At 47.1% G+C, this 10946-nt stretch overlaps 1 protein-coding gene across 1 annotated transcript in view; it reads left to right on the top strand.

The window, feature by feature from the left end:
• The first annotated feature begins 365 nt into the window (after positions 1-365).
• The window catches only part of vat1 (vesicle amine transport 1), a 41084-nt gene continuing 30503 nt past the window's right edge, over positions 366-10946 (top strand). The window contains exons 1-2 of the mRNA XM_086184675.1: positions 366-984; positions 10558-10765. Coding sequence (XP_086040801.1) covers positions 565-984; positions 10558-10765 — 628 coding nt within the window. The 5' untranslated portion in view covers positions 366-564. The remainder of the gene's footprint in view (positions 985-10557; positions 10766-10946) is intronic.

Here is a 10946-nt window from a genome sequence, read left to right as displayed (position 1 = left end):
TGCAGAGTAAAGGGGCATTTCTCCTTCTAAAGTTATGACTAATTGATAAATACAGTATCTTCATTTAGAAATGTGTCTTTGGCAGCCTAGTTTCCTTGAACCAGCTATCTCTTGATTTAATGGAGGCTTGCAGCAATTAACAGATTTCTTTTTTTAAAAGGGTTTTGTAAGGGTTAGGCTCCCCCCCCCCCTTTTAGTCCTAATGGACATTTCTGCAAATCACCCCTCTACTTGATGCGGTATAGATCTCTCTTATAGCCCTACCCAAACAGCCGGATCCACCCAATCACACTCAGGAATCCTGGGTTTCATCAGCTCTCCGTGTTTTCCAGCCTGCCTCTGTCTCGTCCCACTCACTCTCACTGTCAGAGCACCGCGTTGACAGCCACTGATCAGCCCACTTTGTCGGGGTTAGTGTGCATGCAGGACTGCTGAAAAAGGAGCTCTGACTCTCTGCTTTTTACTTGCACTTGCAGCAACACAGCGAGCCCCTCCACGGCAACAGAAGCACAACAAGTGAATTTATATTTTCATCACTGTCTCGCAACCAACACTCCCTACACAATGTCTGGAGAGGACGCACCTGCCCAGCAGCAAAACGCCGTAGACCAGAAGCAGGAGACCAAACCCACTGAGGAGCCCAAGTCGGAGACGGAACCTGCACCCGCCGCTGGCGCCGCAGAGGCAGCGGCTACACCCGCGGCGACCACCGAGAAGGTCCCCGAAGAGGAGGCGTTCACCTACCGCGCTCTGGTGCTCACCGGCTACGGCGGTTATGATAAGGTGAAGCTGCAGGTGAAGAAGGGCAAGCCGGCGCTCAAGGCTGGAGAGATCCAGGTGCGGGTCAAGGCTTGCGGGCTGAACTTCGCCGACTTGATGGCCCGACAGGGGCTGTACGACAGGCTGCCATCCCCGCCGGTCACCCCGGGCATGGAGTGCTCCGGGGTGGTGGAGGCTGTAGGGGAGGAAGTGACAGACAGAAAAGTAAGAACAAACCCAGTTTTTTCTCTCGAAGTCAGATTTCCAAGTCTTTTATTGTTGCGATGAGTGATGAGTCTGAATTTTAGAGCTGAGCAGAGCTGATATGGGCGTGTCAGCGCTCCCAGCTCTCAGGAGGTAACACTGTACACCCTATTAGGATTTAATGAATGAAATGCACACAGGATAATTAATTCAAGATAACATTAATGACCCAGAGGGCCTACAGTTAATGTTTGATGTGTAATTATAATTGTTCATTCATTCATTTAGTCTGCTGATGCACAGGAAGGGAGAACACTTGCCTAAGTACAAAAAAATCTGCCTGCTAATGTGGTTCATGTTGTCTTGTAATATCAAGAAAACAAAGTGTGGATATGATAAGAGTTGAGTACAATGAAGGCAGCACCAGGCGTCCCACCCTCTTCACGTTTTTGTTTTTTTTTCAATTTGCGTTGTCTTTGCGCAACTTCGGTGCAAATGCAACACAAAACAGAACTGGTGCGGACGTGGATTGGCTGTTTTGGCGCAACTCTTGCGTCTAAATGAACGCGATTTAATGAGCGGGATGATTTTTCGTCCACCCTTGCCGCATCTTCGCTTAACCGAGGCTCTGATGAGCGCCAGGGCGCGGAGAGATGCGTCAAGCCATCCAGATATCGACGAGTACAACCGGAAATGAGACTGTGACATCTTCAAAGCTACAAACGACCACACCATTTTTTTTTTTTTGATTTTGTGGAGACTGAGATGCTATAAAAACCTGGTCTGAACACGCACGGTTCGGTTGAGCGTAAACGAAATAATGAGGAGTTCAAAATGTGCAGCACGTTGTAGGAGCTGAGTCACAGTCTCGATTGCAACTGTAAGCAGAATATGTATGGATGATTAAAAACAAGAAAAATGCCAAACAAGAAAAATGCCACCATGTCTGCTGCTTTGCTTGCAAAAAAAAAAAGGTGTGATCAATAGTCAATAATGTGACTTTATTTTGGAGACTACGTGCAGATGCGGAGTGATAGGCCTACATTAAATATGGCTGACTTGACGCCGGTGGCGGAGAGACCGCGGAGTCACCGATGCCTTTTGTTACCGGGAGCAGTGGCGCACAGAAGCAGCGAGCGGAAAGGGCGAGGCAGCAGACAGCGTGGTCTGAGAACCGGGATCACTCGCCCCCTTTTGTCAGCAGACAGTGTATCCCCTCCGTAGTTGTAAGAGACTAATATTAACCGTCACCAAATCAAAGCTGAAACCTGCCAAAGAAGTGAGGACAGACTCAGTCAGACACACCGATGGTGTGGCTTTCATACTGAGTGCTCACTCCCAACTCGTCAGATACTGCACCCTGAAGGTATGGCAGCCTGGTCAGTGGCCCAGAGCTTCAGGCATTTGGGTTCCGAACCTCCCTCCAGGGGTGTTTCTAGGAACTCCAGGGGTCGCAGGCAGAAGCAACCCGGAGGGCCCCTCAGCTTCAAACTTGACAAGCCACCGCCCCATCCGACTCTGAAGCTAGCGGTGTCCTCGATCTCCAGTGAGGTGGTTAAGGTGGTTTGGTCAAAAACCACGCTGGACATTGCCGCTGGGCACCGTTGTTCAAGTTCCATGAGCTGGTTTGAGCAAATGTCTGTCTTTTAGAAACCACAACCACCCTCCTGACCTGAACCTCATGGTTCATAAATGAAACCCGACCAACAAACAACCTGAGCGCAACTCAATCACTGCAGCGGATCATCAGAAAATGTAATCTGAGGACCGATTAACTCCGGCAGGTGACGCATGACCATAACCGAAACTGAAACTGGCGTTGGACAACTGACCAACGCGATGACTCGGGGATGAGAGTGTGTTGACATATCATGATGAGTCACAGGCCTTTATGTCTTTCTCCTGATGGCTGCATGGCATCACCACGGTAACGCTTTGGGAGGCAGTTAAACAACAAAGCAAAAAAATAAACCAAATATTGTGCACCACCAGCCAGCGATGACTCACGCTGTTTGTTTTTAAGAGTACCTCGTTTTGTTTTTTTAATCATCAGCTGGTCAGTATCTCTCAATGTGGGATGCAAGCGAAGAAACTGGACGCGTCCGACTGGGAGTGGCACACGCATTTGTCAAGTGTGAAAGCGTACGGATGCGGATCGACGCCAGCGAGGCCGGTGACGGGTCGGCGGACGGCAGCCAGACATCATAGCGCGGCACAACCTTTGTGTCTCTCAAATACTTTATAGCCTCTTTCCACATTGTCAGTAATGCAGATTGGATTTAAAGGTCACACATTGCACACATACACACATTTGCGCGCGCAGCATGACATGGCGGCCTCGCACCCCTCCCAGATCCCCTTCCTGCCTTTAGTTTATAGAATTAAAAGCCAATCTTACTAATGGATGGAGATCTATGAGGTATTTTGGCGGCTTGGCAGAGCGTTTGCTCTGACCCTGATGGCGCTGGATATTTTGGAGGCCCATCAGTTGCTGCAACTGCATCCGCCTGACTATCTATCTTTTGTTTCTCTGACAAACACACATATGCAAACAGGCATAGATTAATTGGTGTGTCTGACAGGCCGCCGCGCGTTCTCGGCACACACGGCGATAAACGCATTCACAGCATTTAATTAGATAATGCGACAGAAACTTCAGCGGCGGAGTGAAGTGTGTGTGATTTTTATGGAGTCTTTCTGACATTTCAGTCTAGTTTTGATCCTTATGCTCTCTTGTGCGCCTGCCTGCTTTCTCTCACAAATATGAGAGGGACACTTCAGGGATGAGTACTGTTCACATTTTAACCCAACATCGGCACCGGTGCGCTCAGGTTTGGCGCTGTTCTGTCTCTGTAATTACAAAGATGTAATTTCAGTTGTAGAAATCAATAACGCAGCACTTTCACATATAAATGCACTCCCCTTGGGTTCAAGTTCTTGCCAAATGTGTTCACACAATACACATTAAGCTGATGGCTGCGAGGTAAATCTCTCCGCCTTTAACAGCATATGGAGTTTTGTTGATGGCGACCGTGCCGCGCCCTGTGGGCAGCGACTTCTTGTTAGCCCTCTGCTAACTGGAATGTGCAAAAATGGTTTAATCGGCAGCTTTTCTTGACTGTCCAAATGTTGTCAGACCGAATGGCTAAAATTCGGACTCTGAAACGAGTCTTTTTTGCGGCGGTCACGACACTCAAAACATTCAACACTCAAAAACAGACTGTTTTTTCAGTCAGAATGGTAAAGACGCCGGGCGGCACGGTGGTGCAGTGGTCAGCACTGTCGCCTCACAGCAAGAAGGTTCCGGGTTCAAGCCCCAGCTGGAGCACGGGGTCTTTCTGTGTGGAGTCTGCATGTTCTCCCTGTTCCTGCGTGGGTTCTCTCCGGTACTCCGGCTTCCTCCCACAGTCCAAAGACATCAAGAGGGGACCAGGTTCAGATCCAGACTCTAAATTGACCATAGGCATGGCTGGGAGTGTGAATGGTTGTCTGTCTCTATGTGTTGGCCCTGCGATGGACTGGTGACCTGTCCAGGGTGAACCCCGCCTCTCACCTGAAGGCAGCTGGGATAGGCTCCACCCCCCCGACCCTTAACAGGTTAAGCGGAAGAAAATGGATGGATGGATGGTAAAAACTCCGTGGGCTGCAGCGGCGGAGCCTATGATGTGGCACAAGTCAACAGCGGTGTGTAATACAGCTCACTGCCAGGAGATGGAGACAAAAGTGTCGCACGAGAGCTTTACTCCCTCTCGATATGCAGGCTTGCTGCAGACATTAGCTTATCAAATAGCACATCTTCTTTAGGTATATGTTGTGTTCACACAGGTGTTAGGTTCCATTGTGCCACGGCCTTGGAAATACGACGTTTTTTTTTTGCATCAAGTTTTGAAAAGTGTGACGGATGGCAGCCCGTCATTGTCCTGACTGTGGGAGGTCACATGGTCTCACTGCTAAACGTACGGAAGGTCGAACATGATAAATGCTAACTGAGCTAGCATCAACAGAAACGTAGGTCATATGAGAATCGTCTGTGTTACTGCTAGTAAACAGAAACAATGCTAACTGAGGCAGCCCAAAAAAAACAAACCCCAAAAACAAGATGGATTAGCTGCTTGCTGCGTTTTGCAGAAACATTGAATGAGCTATCATCTGTGGCTGCGCGTTGGCTTTATATATTTATTCTAAATTCATTCTGCCCTGGTGTCTCTCACTAAATTTCAATAAAAGATTTCAATAAAAAAAAAAAAAGTCTTGTATCCAAATGACTTCGCACTCAATATTGCACTTTCGCTGATCCACCCGCAAAGTTTGAAAAAGACTGGCTGGACGACTGTTGAGAAAAGTGAAGGAACACTGACACACACACACACACACACACACACACACACACACACACACAGCATATATTCTCTCTTCTTCCAATTTATTTACATTTGGAAAGCTGATCAAGGTGACACTCACCCCTAATGTCTTTGGCTTGTTCGCAGCCTTAATGCCGGCCGGCCCGACCGAAGGCTTTTATGTGTATTAATTATCCTCTGCAAGTCTTCTATTGTATTTCGATAACTTCAGCAAAACAAATGCCTATTTTTGATTGGACGGTAAAAGAGAGTGAAGTCATCCTACCCCTTACCCGAAATGACCTAAGAAGGAGTGCGGGTAAAAGAAGAAGGGAAATATCACAAATCACGCTGCAACTCCTGCGACACAGCGAATCAGCATTTTTTTTCCCCTAGACCTGCTTTTTTTATGCTCTCCCTTGGTGAAGTTTGGTAGGAACTGACCCATATGTTCTCAATTACCCCTGGCTCACATTGTCATTCTGGTATTTCCTCCATCCCGTCTTCCCTCCCTTTATCTAGATCTCTCTCTTCTGCATAAACTCTTGATTCCTCCTTGCGCTGTCAATGAATACCTCATCACGCTGCCCTCGCTGTCTGCTAACAATCTCGCTCTGTCCGTATCAATCTGCTTATCGTGCTAGGACGCTCTCACAGAATAAAGGGGTCGCTTTTGTTTCTGACTTGCTGCTGATCAGTTCAAAATCAGGCGTCTTTTCTCCAAAGCGGCTCGATGTGGGTTTGGTGAGCAGGAGCGACCTCTGCTGATGGCGAGTAGGAAGGACACTTGTGTGTGCAAAGTTTGTTAATTTGGAAATTAGCAGAGTTCCTGTGCTGTTATGTCGTGATTTCAAGGGTAACAACTGATTTTGACGAGATGGAAACTTTAGCATGACTTGAAAATAGGTTCCTCTTTGACAACCCTCACTCTGTCGGTCTGGACGCAGCGCTCATGTTAAACTTAATTACGATAACGGTCTCTGTAGCATTAGGAAAGCGTCCTTTGTACCAAGTTCCCTGGTCTCCTCCCTCCACCGCTCTCCTGCGTCGTCTCTCATCACGTGTCGCTGCATCATAGGGCCAGCTAGAATGGAAAGCCTTACCAGTTTTTGCGCTTTCAGTATTGAACAAGCTAATTAATGTTTACATGCGCTGCTCTTTAAAGAAGCTAAAAGACCTGTCGGGCAAAAACCGGTGCTGATAGCACCTTTGGTAGAAACAGCAGAGCTCAGAGGAGGAATCAAAGTGGCCCTATCATCCTTCCTGAAGAGTCAGATCATCTTCAAAATTACACTAAAACTGGAAGTTTAAGCCAAACAAAAAGCTGCATACGGTTGTCTCATTTTATACAGTGAGAGTGCATCCAGGTTGCTGACTCGCAGCGGCATGACTCAAGTAGAAAAAAACGAGACGTGGACTAATGGCTCTTTTATAGGCTGATTTGCATAATCGGTGATGCAGTCTAGTGTAAAAGAGAAAGAAAAAAAAAGCAAGTCGGTCAGACGATCCGGAGCTGCATGGGCACAGGGCGTGGTCTCTTGTCTTACATCATACAAACCAGGTTAAATCACCACAAAAGCTGCCCTTACAAACCAGGGAGATCTAACGTTTCTCCTCTCAACCACATTTACAGGAGCCATTCAGGTTGTGTTTGTTACATTTAACCTTCATCCTGTTCCAAAGCCTGAATCAAATTTAGTTAATGCCCCCTCCCCTCAACCACCACCACCATTTTTTTGCTGAGATCATCGAATCTCCAACCAACAAAACAGCTGACTTGGAGGCCTGCATACTGCCAAACTGAATCACCATCTGATTAAGTCCATTCATATACTGCTAACTGGAAGTGTCTTTGTTCCTCCCTCTTGCACCCTTGACCCCAGCTGTGACTACATTGAATGCAATGACAGGCAGGCCAAAAAAAAAAGAAAGAAAAGAAACGCAAGGCATGCTTGTATCTATTTGTGTGTGTGTGTGTGTGTGTGTGTGTGTGTGAAGATGTTGTAACAGAAGTGTCACAAGTGTCACAAGGCTCGCTCGTTCAGTTTTGAGTGTTCCTACCCAGCTTCTGTGTGACTGACAGTAACTCAGATGCATTACGTGGGCATAGAACAATAGCTGTAGATGCGTTGGAAAGCAGTGTGTGAGTCATGTTTGTGTGTGTGCGTGTGTTTCCTGCAAAGTCTTGATCGGCACCATCTATCAGTTTGTACCCCCAATTAAACCAGCAAGGCTGATGAACAAAGAGTTAAAGACAGACACGGGGAAGGTGGAGACTGGAGAGAAAGAGAATCAGCGTGATTAATAAAGGAGAAGGAAGGAGAAGTCACATACAGTGGAAAAGTGAAAGTAGAGTTTGACAGTGAACTAAATGGCCTCGCCTCAGATAGAAATGATGCAGAGAGACAAAAAAGATGCAACTATAAAAAGAGAAAGAAAGGGGGGGGGGATCTCTCTAATTGGAGCGGATAGACAACAAGGCGCACGGCTCCCTCCAGACCATTAGAGGGGCCCGGGTGGAGAGGGTTTATTCCCAGTAGGAGAGAGCTTGTCTTATGCTCAGCCATGGGGAAGAATCTGGCAGGCCCTTCTGATGAGTGGAGAGGAGCCAGGGGAGAAGATGGGCCCCATTGTCCTGTCTCGCTGATGATGAAGAGGGGATACGAACACTTCTCGCTGGGGAAAAAAAAAAAGAGTGAGCATGGCAGCTGACGAGGTGTAGATAGAATGAGACAGTTGAGGATTAAGAAATCGGGATGAAAGAAAGAGCGTTGAAGACGGTGGTAAGACCAAGATGCACACAGGATGAGCCAAGGGACTGGAGAAGGGGAAGGAAGGCGTTCTAAAGTTGTAAGAGGAAAAGGAGTCAGGAAGTGAAAGAGAAAGAAGGGAAGAGAAAAAAAAACTGAGGATGATGGAAACAGGTTGGTAGGGAGAGGGGTGTATATGTTGGTGGAAGAAAACAGGAAGAGCGTTATAAGGCTGCGGTCTGTTTCCTGTGTCCCTCGAGTCGGTTCTCCTGACTGGGTCGCACGGCGTTGGGGGGTATTAGGGTTCTTCATTCTGGAAAGAGAGAATAGAGTTGAAAGAATAGAGAGTTGTGAATCAGAGAGCCCTGTTTTTAATAAAATGACAAGATGGAGATCACATTTTTAGTCAATGAGGAGCCAACTGACACTAGTGACCTCGGGCCCGTATTCACAAGGCTTCCTCGTACAAAGAGTCGCTCCTTGTTCTGACACTCGACGGAAATTCCCAGAACTGACATTTTCTCACAATTCCCCCTTACAGTTAGGAGTAAACTGTAGTAAAGATAAGTTATTCATAAGGCATCTCTGTCCTTCAGAGAGGTCCTAAGGTGGAAAACTGGTGGAATTATGGGAGTTTCCTAAGCAGAGAAGGAAAATGGCAGCATGTCAGAGAGTTCGAGGAAATATTCTCTCAACCCAGGATGACTCTGACTTATTGAATCAAGACCAAGGGATCATGCTGTGATAAAGCTTCGCTCACGTCTTTCACCCGGTGCAGGAAAGCCGTCATGCCAAATATGACAGTGTTGCACATCATTCGCTCTGAGAATACACAGCTTTGCAGGGCACAGCAGAAGAAATACCAATGGGACGTCAACTAGCAAGGGGGTGGACTCACCTTTTTCATGTTTGATATCAGAAAATGGGTGTTGGTAATGGCAGGGGTGTAACAGATGACATGACTCTATAGATAACTATAATGAGCCCAGATTACATTTCAAAAATGAGTAATAAGAATGGATTAGTCGGTTGCACTGTTGATTAATCCCTGAAAGGAACTGCTGGGGAAGTGCGTTTTTGCCGTCCACCCCAGAACGGCTAACTGCTAGCTGGCTTAGCGCAGTGAATGGACGTGGATGGGCTGTGTAGCATAGCTTCATTGTGCCTGCTGATCTTCCAAAACCTGTGTTTCCTTCCTGTGTACTCCGGCCCAGATGGATCAGGTTTAGACTCTTGGTTTGTCCAGTGGTGATCCTCCTCAAAGTTGGTCATGATTAGTAGTGGCAGTTCATCCAACAGATGTTTTGTCTCTGTCAGGGAAGTAGCTCTAGCAACGTATCTGATTCTAAAATTACAATATCTCACAATTTTAAAGTGACGTTCATTTTGAATATGATGCGCAAACAGTTAACCGAAGTCAGGAATAAGTCAGTTCAAAAACTTGGGCACTTTTCCCAAAGCACCTTCTCTATTTAGCAATAAAATGAACAGCTTCCTACTTTTCCTCCATCCATCATCTCTTACTCCGCTTTCATTTTTCCACTTTCCTTGTTTTGCTTTCATTCTTTCCGCAAAGCCAACTCTTCCTGGCTTGGCAGCCGATGTGGCTGCATGTTTGCATGTCTGCCCTTGTTGTGAGCAAAACAATCAACCGCACTTTCTTTTCCCGCTACACATCTCACGTCATTCCCACTGCGCCAAGAACCCGAGAGGCTGCAGAAGGCAGGATGTACCAGACCACCTCAGAATACGATAACTGTGGAGTCTCTGGGGTGTTGCGGCTCCAAAGCGGCATTGTAGAATTTCGCTTTAATATTAATGAAGTGCTTTTCTTTTTTTGATCATTATTTCCATCTCCAGTCTGGCATTGCCTCAAATCTAATTCTTGTGGGGAAGGAGGATTCAACCAATGACTAGAGACCGAAGAATCCGCCTGAATCTACTGTCCTTTTAAGTTGACAACCATGTGTTGCTGTGCCAACATACTGGTCTTCCTGGACTTTGAAGAGCTGAGTTGAGTGAAGTAAAAACAAATGTTGATATACTATCAGGCCACACGGCATTAGAACACTTGACAACGGTGGTAGTCCCACACGTGTAGCTGATTAGCTAATCCCCCCTCGGAGCTCGATGGATCAATCACTTTTCGAGAGAGAAACCGCTGTTCCGTGTCATGATGCCAGATGAATCAATCAGCTTGGTGGAGTTAGGAAATTCAGATGTCTGGACCAAGGCATATTGACCTAAGGAATGTTTCTTTCTCCCAAGATTAACCAGTAATACAAAGCAAAATTTTAGCTACAGCTGTTCCAACTTTGCTGAAATGTGTTTCTCATAAATGTCAACTGTTTTTAGAAACCGATATCTGCAACGAAGGCCCGTATCTGCCTGCATTTCCATTGCATTTGAAGCGTATAGTCGAGATGTATTCAGGATGTGGACAGAGCAGACTGAGAACCCTCTGCTGCCTTTCATCCCATGTCTTCATGTGCTCTCTGTTCCAGGTTGGTGATAAGGTGATGGTGCTGAACCGCTTCGGCCTGTGGCAGGAGGTGGCGGTGGTGCCAGCAAGCCACACCTTCCTCATCCCAGATGGCATGAGCTTCGAGGAGGCGGCAGCCCTCCCTGTCAATTACATCACTGCCTACCTGATGCTGTTTGACTTTGGCAACCTGCGACCCAACCAGAGCGTCCTCATCCACGCCGCTGCAGGTACGAAGCTAACGCAGAATGAAGCACGGTCGACATGCACGTGAGGTCATTAGTCCCTCCACCGAGGAGGTCACGTTTTTGGTGGCATCTATCCGTTTGTAAGCAGGATTACGCAAAAACCATCAGGCCGATCTCCACTGAACATGGTGTATTGGTGTATTGGTGTTTTGTGTTTCTGGGG

The sequence above is a fragment of the Aulostomus chinensis genome, chromosome 18 (genome assembly GCF_037954235.1).
Source record: "Aulostomus chinensis isolate RoL2024-O1b breed Wild chromosome 18, RoL_Achi_v1.0, whole genome shotgun sequence".
In the NCBI taxonomy this organism is placed as follows: Eukaryota; Metazoa; Chordata; class Actinopteri; order Syngnathiformes; family Aulostomidae; genus Aulostomus; species Aulostomus chinensis.
The sequence above is the reverse complement of the archived record's forward strand: the minus strand, read 5'-3'. Positions and strand labels throughout refer to the sequence as shown.